This window comes from Capra hircus, chromosome 12 (assembly GCF_001704415.2).
Source record: "Capra hircus breed San Clemente chromosome 12, ASM170441v1, whole genome shotgun sequence".
Taxonomy (NCBI): domain Eukaryota; kingdom Metazoa; phylum Chordata; class Mammalia; order Artiodactyla; family Bovidae; genus Capra; species Capra hircus.
Window position 1 is genome coordinate 50,376,495 of NC_030819.1, and position 20,231 is coordinate 50,396,725.

Here is a 20,231-nt window from a genome sequence, read left to right on the forward strand (position 1 = left end):
TTTCTTAAATTTATCTTTAACTTTACTCCCTGATGAGTGAGATAAGTTTGCTAAAACTTTACTCAGAAAGTCTTGACTCATAGAACACTGGCTTTGTTGTCCCATCACATCACCAGGGCTCTGCTTCAGTCCAGCTTGCACAGGAGTCTGGATGAGAACGACTCCTGATAGACTGACTGCTGGGTTTGAGGCTTCTTCTTAAGCTTAAAAATCCTTGTCCTAATTTTAGGGAGATACTTTTCCACTAGAAAGTGTCTTTTTCTAAGTTGTCCTTAATATTTTATAAATAACTTAAAATTCCAGGCACTAATAACATTTTGAATCTTTTAAGACTGAAACCTCTGTTCTTTTTTTTTTTTTTATTGGGGTATAGCCGATTAACAACATTGTGATTGTTTCAGGTGCATAGCAGAGCAACTCAGCCATGCATATACATGTATCCATTCTCCCCCAAACTCCCCTCCTATCCAGGCTGCCATATTAACATTGAGCAGAGGTCCGTCCCCTGGGGTATACAGTAGGACCTTGTTGGTTACCCATTTTAAATATAACAGTATATGAAAATGAACGTGTTAGTCACTCAGTTGTGTCTGACTCTTTGCAACCTCATGGACTTGTAGCCCCTCCAGGCTCCTCTGTCCATGGGATTCTCCAAGCAACAATACTGGAGTGGGTAGCCATTCCCATCTCCAGGGGATCTTCTGGACCCAGGGATCAAACACAGGTCCCAGGTTATGGGCAGATTCTTTACCGTCTGAGCCACTAGGGAAGCCCATATTTATACAGTATTCCAGTATTTATATTGCTGTGACTTTTAACCTAATTATTGAATGGTGTTGGTAGACAAGCCTATGGCAAAAATGAGTAGTTACTCAGTAACCTTTTCCCACTTTAGCAAAATAGTTTTGCTGTTCATAAGTTCTTGTGATTCTTTCACTCTAAGTGTAGAAGTAGAGAGTAGGAGAAAAAGGCTTCATTCACCTCGTCATCACTGTTCATGCCAGAGAGACATGTGCCGCTTGTAAAATACAATATTTGCCTGTCACCAAAATGTTTGCTTATGGAGAAGTGCTACCAATTCTGGGAGCCCTGCTTGTTCAGGACTCAGTCAGCATCACAGAAATAGAAATGGTTTCTACCAAAAAGTGATTGTTGATTCTATTCACCAGAAAATATACATCATGCAGAAATGGTATTTGTTCATTAAAAAATTTTTTTTTAGCATTTGGATACCTTTATCTTTTTGTTGACCATCGGGTAGTTCGAAATTTTTTAAAAAAGCGATGAAGTGCTATTTAGCATTGATTTGTGTGATACAGTCTAGAACTTCATTTTTAGTCAACTAAAAATCCACAGCTAGGCACTGGCTGGTTTCCTTGAGAACTCTGATGATGGATGTTACATGACAAAGAATAACCTCTGCTGGACCATCACAGCAACATTTTACTGCTTTTACCTTCCTGGTTTTCTTTTTTAGGGATTGCATGTTTTGTTTTGTTTTGTTTTTTAGTAAATATCAAGTGTCTTATATGGGCCAGACTCTTAAATGGTCGTAGTTTTATGAGAATAGATCGTATCTATCTTTTGTTCTTGAGGAGCCTTACAAGTTGTCCATGTGTGATCTTACTTTTAAGAATAGTTCCATATCCTTGTCTTCTGCCCTTCTTTTAAAATAATTTTTTATTAGTACATATTCTAGCAAGCAAACAGCTGTGTTTTTTAATAATTAATCTGTGTCCCTACTCCTCAGCTAAGAGATAGTTTTGCCTTTATTTTAAAATTTTTCTGAGGATAGTTGTTTTTTTTAGCTTCTTGAAATACTGGCTATAAAGTAATATATGTACTCTTTTAATATAAAACGAATGAGAATTTGCACACTCAAATAAGCTTTATTTTTAAAAGTGTAGATTTTGTGAAGTAAACATTTATTCCAGTAGTGCCATGAACCAAAATGTTTTTAAAACTTACTGTTTTGGAATTGTCTTCATAAGAATGTGAATGTCATGCAAGAAAATAATTTCTAATGATGCCTCCTTTTTGTGTGCAAAAAAAATGCATGATGATGGTTCTTACAGTGCAAAAGTGCACTTCCAAAAGTTATTTGAGCAGTGGTTGCACTGCTGAAGAGTTCATGCTTCCCAGAGGTGATTAGGTAGAGGGAGTGACCCTGAGGGGGGTGTATACTGTGCGGTGATTTTGTCATCACACCTTGTCCACCGGGTGTTGACCTAGTGGAGGAGGGTGACTGACCCTAACCTGCTTGAGTCAGCCCCAGCGTATGCCTGTTGACTTACTGTAATCATGACCAGAGCCCCCCTTCATTTTCAGATTTGCCCTAGTTTGTATAATAAATAATATGCTTGTTGTGTGTGTGAAACTCTTCAAGTAAGTAAAAAGACAGATTACTAGTGTACTGAAAGTGCTCAGGTTTGTAATATGTGTGGTTTTAATTTTATTCACATTTTAATTATTTTAAAAGTTAACACTAGTTCCTTTCTATCATCTAATACCTATGTATCAGTTGGTAACTAATTTTTATATCCTGACTTCATTGAATCTGGCCAGTTATTCCGGGGCTGGATCACCCCAGTGCAGCTAACCCTGCGATTCATTTGAAATCAGTGGAGAAGGCAATGGCACCCCACTCCAGTACTCTTGCCTGGAAAATCCCATGGACAGAGGAGCCTGGTGGGCTGCAGTCCATGGGGTCACTGAGGGTCGGACACGACTGAGCGACTTCACTTTCACTTTTCACTTTCATGCATTGGAGAAGGAAATGGCAGCCCACTCCAGTGTTCTTGCCTGGAGAATCCCAGGGACAGGGCAGCCTGGTGGGCTGCCGTCTATGGGGTCACATAGAGTCGGACACAACTGAAGTGACCTAGCAGTAGCAGTAGCAGATAATTTCACACTGTGAAGTTACGCTTTTTTCTTAATACTTTCTAATATCTAATAATCTATTCAGTTTCTCCCAGTTGTCTCAAACAAAGCATGTCTTTGTTGACTTGATTGAATTGGGATTTGAAAAAGGTCTGGATGTTACATATCCTTGATAATCTCTGCATCTCTCTTAATCTGTAACAGCTTCTTCCTGTAACCTTCCCCCATTTTTCCCCATCATGTCTATTTGATGAAGAGACCAGATTATTTTTGTGTAGAGTTTCCTGTATTCTAGGTTTTGAGCACATGGTGTCTTTTAACATGTTCCTCTGTCTCTCCATGTTTTTCTAATGGAGAAGCAGGATTGCACGGGAGTTCATTGGCTTTTTTACTGATATTTTGCACAGATGGTCGTGAGCCTTGCTGTAACATGTCAGAATGCCCGTCTTGTCTAGTTGACTCCTCTCCCGTGAGGTTAACAGAATCTCTGAGATGAGGAGTTTCAGTCTGATCCACATGACAAGTCCTCACATTTCATGTGTAGGTTTTAGGAGCCACAAGTGGTCATTGCCTGGAATCATTATTTCATTACAGCTTGTGATTTTGTAATTCTGACATTCCTTTGCCTTTACTACTTACATTACTGGGAAGATGATTCTGAGACGCTATGGTCCTGACTGACTCTGGAAGGGGAGGTGGGAGGAGCTGAGTTGAGGTGGTGAGGCTGCAGAATTGATGCACGTAGGTCAGTGGCTGAGGGAAGAGTGGACTAAAGAGACAACTTGAATTACTGGATTGGGATATACCTAGATACATCATGGTATTATTTAGGGAACAGCTCCAGTTTTGAACACATGAGATTTTAGTTACTTGCTTGTCCAAGTGAAGATGGCCCATCTCCCATTGGAAACATGGGTCTGATCTGAGTTCAAGAGGAAGATTTCGGCTAGAAATGTAGATTGGGGAGTTGGTGGTGTGTGGGGGATACTTTTTCTTATCAACTCTGTTTCAACTGATAATCTGACTCTAAGATTGACTGTATTTTGGAAAAAAAAATTCAGTTTTAGAATTCATTTAAAATCTTTTTGAAGCAGTTAGTCAGCTTTGTCTAGCAAGCTTTGTCTGTTCTTTCTCTTCACCCCCCACCACCACCCTGCTTTCTCCCCCCCCTTTTTTTTTTTTCTTTTTTTCAAAGAAAACTTCATTAAATGCTTTGGAAAGACTGACTAAAAATGAGTCACTTAAAAAAATCACAGTTGATTAAGAGACATTACATAATGAGGAAGGTTTCAATTCTCCGAGAAGACATAACAATTCTTAATGTGCCCCCTTTATCAATGCAGAAAATTTAAGTAAAAACAGTGTATTCTGTTTGGAAACGAGGCATCACCACTGTTTCAAGAAGATGGAAGTCAGTTGTCAGCTCTTCAGGATTGAGGGAAATTTGAGATGGTCTCCCACAGGCAAGTAGTTCTGTAGACAAGTATCCTACAGAACTTGCTTAAAGCGGAGGGGTAGCTTTCCAGTGAGCCGTGATTGAGTTGCAGGCTTTGCCTTTGGTTTCTGAGAGTGTGTGTGTCCGACGCAGCAGAGACCCTCTTCTGTGTCAGGACACGTGACGCAGCAGCAGCATCGCGGCAGCCGTGCTCCTGTCACGGCTGCGGCCGGTGTCTGGCCACACTGTGGGTTTCCTGGGGGGTCCGTCACCAAGCTTTGTCCTGTCTCGGTTTCCTCTGGTCTAACACCCCCAGACCCCCCCTCCTTTTCAGAATCCAGGCCAGTAGTTTTATAGAAGCTTCTTCCTATTGGAATTAGATGGATGCTAATTAATGTTAAATCACAAATAGTATTCTTAAAATTGAAATTAGCTGATTTGTAGATTAAGCATAGACATTTGGGCACGTGTATTCTATCGGTAAGGTACATGACATCGATAGATGAGTCCTGCGTCAGTTATCTCATTGCTGGTGTTAAATTATAATTATATGATAAAGTGAGGTCTATTATTTTTTCTTCCCTTTTAAAGGTACCTTTTCCCCTGTAAAATAGTAAGTAACCTAATAAGTAACCTTTCGGACTGTGAGAATCACTTCTTCAACAACCTCTCACCCATGATTTTAAGATAATTTTGAATAATTTTGCTTTAATTGGTTATTACTGTGGTGGTTGCAAATAACAACTTTTCTGTTTTTCTAAGCTATTTAGTTTGTGTCCTGTAAAGAGCAGCTCCTCCCTCCCCCTTAAATTTTTCAAGTAGCGGTACACACTCTTGGAGTCTTGTTACTTGATTGCTGCTGTTAAAGCAGGCCCACCCCTGGGCTGCGGGAGGCCCTCTGAGTGAGTGAGCTGCGTCCTCCTGTGGTTTCCCTGTCTGTCTGGGCGCGTCTTAGCTCCCTGGACAAAGTGTCCCCATGTACCCTCCTGCTCCAGCCTTGGCACCAACCTTTATTCAGGGAATCTTGATTTTTTTTAGGGCAGAATAGAATTTAGAAAGCAAGATGCCATTATTGCTAGTGGGATATCATTATTTCTAGGCCCTTTAGACAGAGATAAAGGGGAAAATACATTAGTTTTAAGTCAAGTTCATACTGATGTCTAATTTCAGTCCGTCGCCACTGTGTCTTCCTGTTGTTCTTAGTGTCTGTAGTTCTGTCTCCCTTTTCTTCCATGATAACTCTGGTGTTCTTCAATATTATATGTAGTCATTTACTGAGCCCTGCAATAATTAGAAATTAGTTTCAGATTTACTATGCCCATTCTACTGTGAAATTCCAAGTTTATTTACAGTTGTTTTTGTTCCGGCAGTGTATTCAGTTCTGGTGTTGATTGTTCAAAAGTTACTTGGATTAATTTTTCTTTTCTTTTTTGTGGTTATCAATTTGATAATAGGTTATTTGATGTTGTTGATTAGTACCTGTTTTCTCGCATCCTTCCCTTTCCCTCCACACCCACTTTGAAATACGGATCTCTAATGACAAATCTGAGTTTCTTTCTCATATGAATCACTTGGTCTTTTTACCTGATGCCTCAAATTTTTTTATTTTCACTGTTTTATATAAACCAAAATTCAGTTGAGTAAATTTGAAGCTCTAATTGGCTTTATCCAGTTCATAAGTCAGACAGCATCTGTCTAACAAACAGAAGGATGCTCCCAGGAGCTCATGAAAGGAAAGGTTGTAATTGGCAGATGGAGACGATTCAGTTCAGTCTCTCAGTCCTGTCTGACTCTTTGCAACCCCATGGACTGCAGCACACCAGGCTTCCCTGTCCATCACCAACTCCCGGAGCTTGCTGAAACTCCTGTCCATTGAGTCAGTGATGCCATCCAACCATCTCATCCTCTGTCGTTCCCTTCCCTTGCCTTCAGTCTTTCCCAACACCAGGGTCTTTTCCAGTGAGTGAGTTCTTCGCATCAGGTGACCGAAGTATTGAAGCTTCAGTTTCAGCATCAGTCCTTCCAATGAATATAAAGTTTGATTTCCTTTAGGATTGACTGGTTTGATCTTGAAGTCCAAGGGACTCTGAAGAATCTTCTCCAGCACCACAGTTCAAATGCATCAATTCTTTGGCACTCAGCTTTCTTTATGGTCCAACTCTCAAATCCATACATAACTACTGAGAAAAGCATAGCTTTGACTAGATGGACCTTTGTCAGCAAAGTAATGTCTCTGCTTTTTCATATCCTGTCTAGGTTTGTCACAGCTTTTCTTCCAAAGAGCAAGCGTCTTTTAATTTCATGACTTCAGTCACCATCTGCAGTGATTTTGGAGCCCAAGAAAATAAAGACTGAGACTGTTACAGACCAGATCACCTTCCCTCATGGAGAGGCTGGGGGTCCTATTAGGGCAAGTAGTACCCTTCACTAGTGCTGATGAGGAAACTCTAGACTGCTGGTTTATAATTCTGAGTGTGGTTAGATATTTGTCTTGGTGGGCTTAGGATCATCGACTGCATTTGGGGCCTGTTGTTTCTTTCTAACAGTAGGTGTGTCTCTCTTCCATCTTGTTGGTTCTTTTTAGGTTAATTACTCTGTTCCTTTGTCTGCTTTCTCTTATAACAATTTAATAAAATGCTCTAATCAATTTATATTGCTTATATGAATTATGTTTTTGAAATTTTAGGAGGCAAAGGAGAACAAGATAGTATTTTTTAGCTTCATGACTGCTGAGCAAACTTTATTTATTTTATGAAGAATTGGACAGTATAGCCTCAGACTTTATGAGGGGACTTTTGGGGCTCTAGTTTCACCCTTTCACCACCACCATTGTTGTTGATTAGTCACTAAGTCATGTTTGACTCTTTTGCGACCCTATAGGCTGTAGCCTGCCACCACCATCACTTATATCTGAATCTTCTGTTTTCTTTCACCTTCTTTGTTTGGAATCTGATCTCAGCAGTTTCTCACGGTGGGACCTTTTCCAGTACACCTGGCAGGGAGCGTCGGCTGGTTACTCTAGAGAACAGTCAACCTGGGCCATCCGTTCACGGTCTAGTGCCCAGAGCTCCTGCGCTTTCAGCAGCTCCCCTCCCGGTGACCCTGCTAGACTTTTGAGTGATTTCTTCCATTCTCCTCGCTACCTTTGCTTGCTCTTGTGTGGATATTTGTACCACAGGGGTCTTACTGCTATTACTAGTTTGTTCCTGAAGTGAAAATTAAAGTGAAAGTCACTCAGTCATGGACTGTACAGTCCATGGAATTCTCCAGGCCAGAATACTGGAGTGGGTAGCCTTTCCCTTCTCCAGGGGATCTTCCCAACCCAGGGATCGAACCCAGGTCTCCCACGTTGCAGGAGGATTCTTTACCGCCTGCAGTGTTTGTTCCTACCAGCTTATATTCTGGGATTCATTGAAACACTTGGACACTTAATTTTGTTGTAGATGTTGTCTGTGGCATGGGGTGGGGGGCGGGGGTTGTTTTGCTGTCCTGGTGAAACTGTGTACCTCAGGTTGGGACTTGAACCCACTGTCTTTTAAATCCCTGATCATACCTGGGACTTAATGAAGCTCAAGTACTTGTCACAGAAAGAATTCAGTGAGAGACAAAGTGATAGGTAAGAAGTGAGTTCACTTAGAAACAGTCTGCAGAGTGAGGGCCATCTCAGAAGGCAAGAGCAGCCCCAAGCTATGAGATTGTCAGTTTTTATAGGTGAGTAAGTTTTTATAGACTGATAAGTGGGAAGAGTATTCCAGCTGTTTTAGGGAAGGGGTGGGGATTTCCAGAAATTGGGCTACTTGTTGAACTTTTATGCTCGACCTTGGAATTGTCAGCACTTCCCGGGTGGCTCAGGTTCAATCTCTGGGTGAGGAAGATCCCCTGGAGAAGAAAATGGCTACCCACTCCAGTATTCTTGCCTGGAAAATTCCATGGACGGAGGAGGAGCCTGGAGGACTACAGTCCATGGGGTCGTAAAGAGTCAGACATGACAGACCCACTAACACTTTCATTTTCTTGAAACTGTCATGGTGCCTCTGGGTGTGTCGCTTAGTGTGCTGATGTGTTACAGTGAGAGTACTCTGAGGTTCAAGGTCTAGTGGAAGTCTTCTTCTTCATCTTGGACCTGGTTGTTCATTATTCAGTCACTTAACTCATGTCCAACTCTTTCAGCCCCATGAACTGTAGCACACCAGGCTTCTCTGTCCTTCACTATCTCCCAGAGTTTGCTCAAACTCATGTCATTGAGTCAGTGATGCCATCTAACCGTTATCTCATCCTCTGCTGCTCCCTTCTCTTGCCATCAGTCTTCCCCAGCATTTGTGTCTTTTCCAATTAGTCAGCTCTTTGCATCAGATGGCCAAAGTATTGAAGCTTCAGCATCAGTCCTTCCAATGGATATTCAGGGTTGATTTCCTTTAGGATTGACTGGTTTGATCTCCTTGCTGTCCAAGGGACTCTCAAGAGTCTTCTCCAGCACCAAAATTCAAAAGTATCAATTTTTGAGCTCTCAGCCTTCTTTATGATCCAACTCTCACATTTGTACATGACTGCTGGAAAAACCATAGCTTTGAGTATATAGAACTTTGTCAGCAAAGTGATGTGTCTGCCTTTTAATACACTGTCTAGGTTTGTCAGACCTGGTTAGTTCTAACCATTTATTTCCTGTCCTTGGGCCATGTCATTCTTTTAAAGACTGTGCTTTACCCCTCTCCCTCCTATTTCACTAGTTGTTTTTTTATGAAGTGCTCTTCAGTTCAGTTCCGTCGCTCAGTCGTGTGTGACTCTTTGCAACCCCATGAATCGCAGCGCGCCAGGCCTCCCTGTCCATCACCAACTCCCGGAGTTCACTCAGACTCACGTCCATCGAGTCAGTGATGCCATCCAGCCATCTCATCCTCTGTCGTCCCCTTCTCCTCCTGCCCCCAATCCCTCCCAGCATCAGAGTCTTTTCCAATGAGTCAACTCTTCACATGAGGTGGCCAAAGTACTGGAGCTTCAGCTTCAGCATCATTCCTTCCAAAGAAATCCCAGGGTTGATCTCCTTCAGAATGGACTGGTTGGATCTCGTTGCAGTCCAAGGGACTCTCAAGAGTCTTCTCCAACACCATAGTTCAAAAGCATCAATTCTTCGGCACTCAGCCTTCTTCACAGTCCAACTCTCACATCCATACATGACCACAGGAAAAACCATAGCCTTGACTAGAGGGACCTTAGTCGGCAAAGTAATGTCTCTGCTTTTGAATATACTATCTAGGTTGGTCATAACTTTTCTTCCAAGGAGTAAGCGTCTTTTAATTTCATGGCTGCAGTCACCATCTGCAGTGATTTTGGAGCCCCCAAAAATAAAGTCTGACACTGTTTCTACTGTTTCCCCATCTATTTCCCATGAAATGATGGGACCAGATGCCATGATCTTCGTTTTCTGAATGTTGAGCTTTAAGCCAACTTTTTCGCTCTCCTCTTTCACTTTCATCAAGAGGCTTTTTAGCTCCTCTTCACTTTCTGCCATAAGGGTGGTGTCTGCATATCTGAGGTTATTGATATTTCTCCTGGCAATCTTGATTCCAGCTTGTGTTTCTTCCAGTCCAGCGTTTCTCATGATGTACTCTGCATATAAGTTAAATAAGCAGGGTGACAATATACAGCCTTGATGTACTCTTTTTCCTATTTGGAACCAGTCTGTTGTTCCATGTCCAGTTCTAACTGTTGCTTCCTGACCTGCATGCAGATTTCTCAAGAGGCAGGTTAGGTGGTCTGGTATTCCCATCTCTTTCAGAATTTTCCACAGTTTATTGTGATCCACACAGTCAAAGGCTTTGGCATAGTCAATAAAGCAGAAATAGATGTTTTTCTGGAACTCTCTTGCTTTTTCCATGATCCAGCGGATTTTGGCAATTTGATCTCTGGTTCCTCTGCCTTTTCTAAAACCAGCTTGAACATCAGGGAATTCACGGTTCACGTATTGGAGAAGCCTGGCTTGGAGAATTTTGAGCATTACTTTACTAGCATGTGAGATGAGTGCAATTGTGCGGTAGTTTGAGCATTCTTTGGCATTGCCTTTCTTTGGAATTGGAATGAAAACTGACCTTTTCCAGTCCTGTGGCCACTGCTGAGTTTTCCAAATTTGCTGGCATATTGAGTGCAGCACTTTCACAGCATCATCTTTCAGGATTTGAAACAGCTCAACTGGAATTCCATCACCTCCACTTAGCTTTGTTCGTAGTGATGCTTTCTAAGGCCCACTTGACTTCACATTCCAAGATGTCTGGCTCTAGGTGAGTGATCACACCATCATTATTATCTTTAGGAGTCAAAAAGTTTTGCCAGTGCCACCACATTTCCACTACCTTATTAAACTTGTTGGTGGTCTTTGCTGAAGCACCACAGGGAAAACTTAAAAATACACCTATCTTTATTCTCCCTCTTTTCCTTCCCCAAGTCATTTAGAAGAGAATGTGGGGAAATAGGACCTGAAAATGCTTTGCATAGGGGTTTTATATCTAGACAGATACTTAATTCTTAAAGGGTTATTTTGACACAAAATAAATAAATCTTTACAAATTACTTAATGGTGTTTTGGAAATTTTGAAGTCGAAATTATACATAACCCCCCATACGTATGACTGTTAGGACCTACAGCAACACTGATAATTTCTGTCCCTCTGTGTTTATCTGTTTCCTTAAGTTGATGCTTATTGTCACCTCCAAGATCTCTTTAAGTTAGCAATGTAAGTAAGTTATACAACCTCAGTTACATCAACAATTTTAAGAAGTTGAGAAACTGGAGGAATAAAAAATTCCTACCAGATTTCATTAGTACAGGTTTTCAAAACCTTTTAAATTACTGTGTTCTTAATGAGTTTTAAAATCTTTTTTATGCTTTATAGAGACTGTCCTTAAATAATGACATATTTGAGGCAAACTCTGATAGTGATCAACATAGTGAGACTAAAGAAGACACTTCTCCAAAGAAGAAAAAGAAAAAAGTAAGGCATAAGGAAGAGAAAAGCCCCGATGACCTGAAAAAGAAGAAAGCAAAGACTGGGAAACTGAAAGACAAGCCCAAACCAGACCTGGAGAGCTCCTCTGAAAGTTTGGGTTTTGATTTAAGGACAAAGAAAAGAATTTTGGAAGCCAAAGAAGAATTAAAGGAATCCAAAAAGCCCAAAAAAGATGATATAAAAGAAACTAAGGAGTTAAAGAAAGTTAAAAAGGGTGAAATAAGAGATTTAAAGACTAAAATAAGAGACGATTCCAAAGAAATTAGAAAAACAAAAAAAGAGAAATGTGTTGAATCTCAGGTGGACTCTGACCTGGGTGTACTTAGTGATTCTCCCCTTCAGGAAGAGGACTGTGAAGATTTCCAGGTTGACAACAGAGAGGAGAAGCAGAAGTTTAGAGGTGCTAAAGATAAAGCTGAGCAAGAAGCCAGTCTAGATCCTGCTTCTGATATACAGCAGGATGGCAGTGTAAGTGCTGATGAGGACGAGGTCAAAGCAAGGAGGAAAAAAAAGAAACCGAGAAGGACAGAGGAGCTTAAAGAGAGCAAAAAGCTAGAAAACAAGAACGTCTTCTTAGAGAAGAAAACTACACAGAAAAAGCAAAGGAATCAAGACAAAGGCCAAAGCAGCACAGAGTTGGATAAGTCGGTGCCTGCCTCTGCCCTGACACCGCCGAGGATGTCCAGGCCCACAGACTCCCCGGGGGAGGTGAGTACACAGGTCCTGGTGGAGGGTGGTTGGATCCCACGAAGGTTTGCACCTGACAGAATACAGGGACATTCCACTCAGGCCGGTGCTCTAAGTAAAGACTTGGAGACAGTGGCGCACAGCCCATCCTCGTTTCCTTTCACTTAGCAGATAGTGCGCTTTTTATGAGACTGAAGGTTTGTGGCAACCCTGTATCTGAGCCGTTCTTCCTGTAGCATCTGCTCACTTCCTGTCTCCGTGCCACATTTTGGTAATTCTTGCAATATTTTAAACTTTTGTTTTGCTTTTTGGCCACCCTGTGTGAAACTTTCCTGACCAGGGATGGAACCCATGCCCCTGGAGTCTCAACCATTGGACCACTGGGAAGTCCTAAACTTTTTCATTATTACTGTACTTCCTACAGTGTTTGTGATCAGTGATCTTTGATTTTGTTTTTGCAAAAAGCTGAAGGTTCAGGCAACAGCCAGCATTTTTTTAGCAATACAGTTTTTTTTAATTAAGTTAGGTATGGCTATTTTAGACATAATGCTATTGCCCACTTAATTCGATAGTGTAAATATAACTTTTACACTAATGCACTGGGAGACGGAAAAATTATAACTCGTTTTATTGCAATGTTTGCTTTATTTCATGGATTTGAAGCCGACCCTGTAGTATCTCTGATGTGTGCCTATAAGAGAAGTTCTTCTACCATTAGGGAGTTAATACTTTATCGGGAGATTTTCTTCTCCCTCCTAGATTCTAGGTTGCCTGGCTGCTCTAGAATTGAACTGACATTAAACAGATTAACATGGGGAAAATGAAAAGTTTACTAACACATGCACATGAAAGAGACCTAGGAAAACTGAGTAACTCTCCAAAATGGATGAAACCCTCCCCTCAAACACCACCCTCAGCCAAAGACAAAAGAGGATGCTGAGGATGGGGAACCAGTCCTGGGAGGAGAAGCACTGTAAACAAGGGCGAGGTTACCGCACTGACTGGTGAGTCCTCGCCTGCCACTTGACAACTCCTAGATGCCCTAGCCAGAGATTTCCCTCAGAGTTGCAAATGTCTCTCAAAAGGGTGGCTCAGAGTTTTTTCCTTCCCTGCTGTTACTTATCAGTAACCAGCTTAAAATAGTTAAAATGCCAAAGAGACTGTTCCCCTACTAGTCTGTCTGTGCTGTGCTTAGTTGCTCAGTCATGTCCTATTCTATGTGACCCCATGGGTTGTATATAGCCTGGTATTCTCCTCTGTCCATGGAGATTCTCCAGGTAAGAATACTGGAGTGGGTTGCCATACCCTCTTCCAGGGGATCTTCCCAACCCAGGGATCAAACCCAGGTCTCCTGCATTGCAGGCAGGCAGGTTCTGCCCTGGTCTTCCCACTAGTCTGACTGGTGGGAAGCAATTACAAATGCTGACGATCCCGCTTTGGAAAGCACCTCAACTTTTGTCTTAGTCTAATCTAGACTTTCTTTTGGACTGACTGCAGCTGGAAATTTGGGGGCTAATTTGTGAGCAAGTCAGGGTTTTTAGAGGAATTCAGATACGATGTAGCATTGTGAAGTAAAGCTTAGAGCTTTGTCAGTTTATTAGCTTTTCACATCCTACTTATATTTTCCCCATGTTGTTTTAAGAATATACCACTTCTGGAACTTCCCTGGTGTGTGTGTTCATTGCTCAGTTGTGTCTGACTCTTTGAGACCCATGGACTATAGCCTGCCAGGCTCCACTGTCCATGGACTTCTCCAGGCAAGATTACTGGAGTGGGTTGCCATTTCCTTCTCCAGGGAGTCTTCCCGACCCAGGGATCGAACCCCGGTCTCCTGCATTGCAAGCTGATTCTTTACCATCTGAACCACAGTGGACTCTCCTGGTGGTCCAGTGGCTAAGATGTCCGTCTTCCACTGCAGGGGGTGCGGGTTGGAAACTAAGATCCCACATGAGTGCAGTGAGGCCACTGTACCGACCCCAGCTTGTGACGAAGGAAAGGTCAGCCTTTATGGGAGAGGCCCCAGTGCAAGGAGAATGGGTGTGGCTCCTGCTTGGAAACCCCACCTCTCCAGAGGGTTTCAGCATAGCATTTTTAAAGGCCCGGGGGGAGGGAGGGAGGGAGGGAGAGGGTGGCAGGACCTGTGATCAGTTGTGCACAACTCTGGTTCATTGATGGTGAGATTAAGCAGTGGTGTCACAGGGTTAATATTGATCCTTAGACTCCATTAGGCCTGGGAGGGCCATGTCTTAATGGTCCTCAAGCAGTTAACACCTTCCCTTTGGTGGGGGATTTCACATCTGTAAAACTATACAGGAAATGTGCACCAGACACTTACCCCGGTTCTCCAGAGTGGTTAGCTGCAGCAGAGGATATGGGGTGTGCGGTAGGGGGGTCTGCCCTGGGAAGGCCCCATGGGGGTCCTGTTCTATTATTAAACTAATGCTATACTAGCCTGTCTAGTCATGAGGGAAAAAGTTAAGAAAATATAATAGTTGGGGACTGTTAAATATCCACTGAAATATTATGAGGTCAGCATAGCAAAAATAGAAACATTTACAAAATGTTACGGTGAAGAAAACCATACATACATAGGAACACAGTCAAGTAAAAATATCTTATGCAGTGTAAATAAAGAAAAATAAATTTTAAACATAAAGTTATCTGTAAAGTTACAGAGATCCAAGGGACAATGTGGAGAATTAAAAACAGTTATGTTTGGTTAGTAGGACCGTAGATGAAGTTTTTTGGAATTTTATTAGTAGTAATAAAAAATTCTTCAAGGAAACTTGGTGTTGGGTTTTGAATGTGATATTTTGTGAATTGTCGAGGTTGGGGGTAAACTTGACCAAGGACGCAGTTGACATGAACAAAGATGTCGTCGTCAGGGGTCCTGTGCACAGTTCACAGAAGGGAGTCCTAATGCCAGAAACCTGTTTCCCAGTTTTCAGAATCAGTATCAGCTCTGTCTGTGTTTGGGGTCTTACATGTGTCTTTTTCAGGAGAGAGAGACCAAAAAATACGAACCCAAAGAAAAATACCAGAAAAGGCAAGACTTGGACAAGGAAGAAAAAGGCCGAAAAGAGCCCAAGGCATTAAAGAGTGAGTGAATAGTGACATTTGTCGTTTATGTTGGTCTTTCAGACAAAGAGTCTAGTTCATTGTGAAGACAGACTCTTTTCTAACCTGCAATGTCATTGAGTAGAAAATTTGTTTACTGGGGACTTGAGAACATTATGCTACTGTTGTTTACCAGTAATCTTCATTTATTACATAATGTCTGTTGTTAGTATAACTAACTCCTCCCCCATCTAACCACATTGTTCTTTTTCCTGTTGGATATGAGATGAAATATGTTATCTTCATTTTTTTTTTAACCTTAATTTTTTAATTGAAATATAGTCAATTTACGGTTTTAGATTCTGGTGGGAATCTTTAAAGAGACAGGAAATTAGTTTTGACAGAAAAGTAAATAAGTATCTCTTATAGTAGATGCTGAGATAAACTTCTGTTTAATCAATTTATTGTGCTTAGCTCTGTGTCATTTGTATAAATACAGTTAATATACATTTTGACCACATCAAGATATAACTCAATTAAGAATTTATAGTACATGTTAGTATTAGAACAAGTACTTTATAAAACATTCACCATTACAATGTTTGAATAAAACTGGATATTTCAGTTCACACACCAAAAAGTACTTGGAAAACAAGTTCTTTGAACAAGAAAAGGTTCAATTTGTGTTGGTTAGCACTGCATTCATACAATGCTTGCTTTTCCTCTGGTCACACCATGCTGTGCATTAACCAGGATACCTCTACTCGAAGCAACTCGAAGCAACTCGAAGCAGTGATTTCTAAGAGATGGATGATTTCTTGAGTGTTCTCCCACAAACTATGTACCTGAGGTAATACTAAAAGTGAGTTTTGGCTCTAAGCCTCAGTTCAGACTTGGCAGGAAGTGGCAGGGTTGATGGAATCTGGGAAGGAACAGCTTTGATGGCTTGTGTGCAGGTGAGTGATGTAGAGACTGTGCCTCTTCATAGTGATACTGCAACTCTAAGCCTCTCTTCAGAGAGTGACTGGAGATTCAAAATGTAAGATTAGAAGTAGTTAGAAACTTTTTCTTCCTCTGAGTATCTGTCAGTTTCAGGTACATTTTTACTGTGAATGTTCAGTCTGTTCCGTAAGTTCAGAAGGCCACTCCTGGAGTCCGATTTTCAGTATCCCTGCTGCTAAAACCCACCTGCTTCCACCCCAAGTCCAAAAGGTGCTATGGCTGGGACTCTGCCGGCCTCACTGTGTCTGCAGTTTTCCAGTTTTCAGAGTCTGTTGACCATAACCTTGCAGCTTATATGTACCTGTGTTTCTGTCTGATCCTTGGCACCCAGCCTCCAGGACAGAAATAAAATTGCATTTGGGGGTATATTTTGGGAGTGTGTCAGAATTGGCAAACATGAGTCTTTACATTGCACTATGCTGTATTACAATGGATTCAGCATCCTCTTCATACAGTAGCTTGGGAAAATACCAGAATTCAGTTGCCTTCAGATTTAAATGTGGAAAAAAGGACTTACCTGTGGAAAAAGGAAAGAATGGTTAATGCTTTTATTTCTGAACACTGAATGAGATGTTCCACTTGCCATTCTCTATTTTTGTTACTAGATTGGTGTTCTGTGCAAATAATCAGGATATTCAGAGTTTAAATATGTCTTGGACAAGCAGCCTCAGTGCTGCCACTGTGGTATTACGTTCTGCATATGTCGTTTTGTTGTGTCATATACTTGGTGAGGTTTCTTCAAGGGACGTAGAAAACAAAATTGGTAAATTGCTCAGGTTCCTTTCAGTGTGGTTTGGAAATGATACATCTTTATAGAATGAGAGCTTTATTTGGACTAGCTTTCTTACTGAAAAAAGAAAAGGTTCCATTTGTGTTGGTTAGCACTGCATTCATATAATGCTTGCTTTTCCTCTGGTCACACCATGTTGTGCATTAACCTGGATACCTCTACTCGAAGCAAACTATAGTTTATTACAGGTGTTTAAAACTGTTTAAGCCTATGCAGTTCTTACAGAGGAAGATAAATGAGAGATGTCACCTAAAAGTACTGTTGAAAAGGTATTCCTATTTAACATAAAAGAATTCAGAATTTAAACAAAACACCTATCTGCTGTATACCTAAAATTTATAGTTGTTCACTCTGTTCTGTTCTACCCCTTTTGGGGGTTATTATTACAGATCTGCTGCTTTGCCAGTCTTCTCTCTGCTTTGTCTTTAAAGCGAGTGGATTGTCACAGGCATCAGGTGCAGTGTTGCTGGGCCACAGTCAGTGTGCTGACACCCTTTCATCTCCCAGTCTCCGCCAAAAGTCATTTTTGTACTAGGTCACTTCCAGGCCTGGTGGAGGCGGTGTCTCGGCAGAAGGGTGGTTGGTGACATGACTAGGATTATTCTGAGGCACATGGGCTGTAGTGGCCTTTGTCAAAACTGCGAGTAGTTCAGACCGCCAGAAGAAGAGCCATTCACTTTGGCTGTCCTAAGTACGGAGCAGCCAACACAAAGATGAATGGAAAGGCTTCATGGCTATGATAGTCAACCTGATCAGGCTTTCTAACCAAGGCAGATATTAGTAAGAATTAAGAAAATATCTGGGTGTTTTTTTAAAAACACCCAGATTTTCTTTTGATTACAAAGAAATTAGTGACTCATAATCAATTTTATTTTTTTCCAGTAGCATTTAAGGAAATCAGAAATGCATTTGATTTGTTTAAATTAACTCCAGAAGAAAAAAATGATTTTCCTGAGAATAATCGGAAAAGAGATGAAATACCACCAGACTGTAAAGTCACAGAAGACCACAAAGCCAAGGAAAACAAGCCGTTACTTAAAGAAAGAAGAAATACAAGAGATGAGACTGACACGTGGGCATATATAGCTGCAGAAGGTGACCAAGAAGTTCTGGACAGCGCAAGCCGAGCAGAGGAGAGTCCTGGTGAGGGTGTGTGACTGTGCAGTTTTCTCAGGGCTGTGTGCAGAGCTCTCTCCTCACCTTCCTCTCCTCTCCGCAGTTGTTAAGGTCTCAGGATGGAGTAGAAAACTGTTCGAATCTATTTTCTGATTCCCTCTAGAATAGCTCAGCACATTTACAATTATAGAGATTTCTGGTTTGCTACCTTATCTCCTCTTGGCAAGCTGTCTGTGTATCTTACTAGATTTCTTTCAGAAAACTGTCAAAATACAGACTTATTTGTATTCTTCCCTTTCAACTTTGTAGTAAAAACACTAAATGAGGTTATATTGTGAGTCTGTTCTGAAATACTGAAATTAGCTGAGGAGGCGAGGTCTGTGTATAGAATACGTAGTGGTGGAGAAGAGGAATAAAAGTACATTTATTTATTTATAACTAGGGCAGGGGTTTAGAGATTTGTCTGATAAAACTTTGTATAATTTATAAATCTTGTAAAACAGTTGAAGTTTTGAAATATTTGGGGATATATAACAAGCTAGATGTTAGGTGACCTCTTATTGCAAACACCGAGGTTCTGGGATCCTTGATACCACGATTGTCCAGCTGGTTGGAAACTGGGTTAGTTTCTTCAGCCAGCATACGGAGGGGACTGGGCTGCCCAGATGTCAAAACAGCAGCACTGCTGTTGAGACACTAGTCAACAAAGGATAGTCTAGGAGGTATTGGTCCAGCCAGCTGGGGAGCTCTGGATAGAACCTGAGACCGACCTAGTTCACAGAGGGCAGGGAGACCCAGGAAAGAGGCAGCCACCCTGGATGGGGAGGCAGGTTTTACAAGCAGGGAGCTTCTGATTGGCCTGGCCTGTGTGCCACAGAATAAGTATCCCTCACCACCCCCACTTAATAGTGTGGGGAGCCCCGAGTCCAGCCCACATGCGCCTCAGTGCTGCTCCTCCTGTGGAAACGGTGAGCGGAACATACAGCCGGAGGACAGGGAGGATGTGGTGGCCGCTGGGACCTTCTCCCGCAGTAGAGCACTGGTGATGCCAGAAGCTGGTTCATTGGAAGACTGATAGAGTAGACCAGCCTCCGGTAGTGCTAAGGGAAAAAAAGAATGAAAACTTAAAAAGTACTTCCAGGGGGAAAAGAGAGTCCATTATAGGTGGCATCCAGATTAAAGCAATTAAAATTCTATTAGCATTTTCTTGCAATAAACCAGAAAATTGAATGAGATGGGAAATTCCTAGAAAGATAATAGTTTAACAAAACTGACCCAAATACAAAAATTGGATATTATTACTATTAAAAAATGTGAAATAGTCATTTAAAGTAGTCTTTCAAATTTAATACTAGGCACAGATGGTTTCATATGCAAGAGTTTATCAAACTTACAAAGAAGTCTTCCTTGAAGCAGTTGGGCTCTGGGCCCCACCATCACTTCAGTCCCCAGACCAGACAGAAGTATCCCAAGAAGAGGGGGGACGGCCAGGGTTCAGCACTCACAAGCTCAGGTGTGGAAACCCAGTAAAGCAGGAGCAGGTGGAATCCAGCCACTTGTAAGGCTTCAGTTCAGTCGCTCAGTCGTGTCCGACGCCATGGGACCCCATGAACCGCGACACGCCAGGCCTCCCTGTGCATCACCAGCTCCCAGAGTTTACTCAAACTCATGTCCATCAAGTCAGTGATGCCATCCAGCCATCTCATCCACTGTCGTCCCCTTCTCCTCCCACCCTCAATCTTTCCCAGCGTCAGGGTCTTTTCAGATGAGTCAGCTCTTCGCATCAGGTGGCCAAAGTATTGGGAGTTTCAGCATCAGTCCTTCCAGTGAACGCCCAGGACTGATCTCCTTCAGGATGGACTGGTTGGATCGCCTTGAAGTCCAAAGTTCAAAACTTGCAGCACCATAGTTCAAAAGCATCAATTCTTTGGCGCTCAGCTCTCTTTATAGTCCAACTCTCACATCCATACATGACTAATGGAAAAACCATAGCTTTGATTAGACAGACCTTTGGCAAAGTAATGTCTCTGCTTTTTAGTGTGCTATCTAAGGGTTAGCGTCAGGGTTCTGTGGTCAGTAAGGGCTGTATTCACAGAGGCTCATTCACATCATAACATTCTTTTAGTATATGTCTAATTTTTTATTTTAAAATAGAGAAAAAGTTAAAACTGCTAGATGTTGGGTTCAGTGCTTGGTAGGAATGAACACAATGAACTTAGGATTTTAGGCCAGTTGGCTTCATCGTGATCCCACTTAGTATCAT

At 41.8% G+C, this 20,231-nt stretch overlaps 1 protein-coding gene and 1 long non-coding RNA gene across 5 annotated transcripts in view; one reads left to right on the forward strand and one right to left on the reverse strand.

Annotated features, from left to right (window-relative positions):
• The window catches only part of MPHOSPH8 (M-phase phosphoprotein 8), a 48,685-nt gene that overhangs the window by 14,690 nt on the left and 13,764 nt on the right, over positions 1-20,231 (forward strand). Inside the window, exons 3-5 of one of the 4 annotated variants that reach the window (XM_013968186.2) lie at positions 11,203-12,024; positions 15,003-15,102; positions 17,735-18,001. In XM_013968186.2, coding sequence (XP_013823640.1) covers positions 11,203-12,024; positions 15,003-15,102; positions 17,735-18,001 — 1,189 coding nt within the window. The remainder of the gene's footprint in view (positions 1-11,202; positions 12,025-15,002; positions 15,103-17,734; positions 18,002-20,231) is intronic. The other 3 variants (XM_013968188.2, XM_013968187.2, XM_013968189.2) reach the window with 3 other exon arrangements.
• LOC108637296 lies at positions 15,510-17,727 on the reverse strand. The gene is made up of 2 exons (XR_001918931.1): positions 17,182-17,727; positions 15,510-16,579 (listed from the first exon to the last, which is right to left on the reverse strand). It is a non-coding gene; the product is annotated as an uncharacterized LOC108637296 (long non-coding RNA).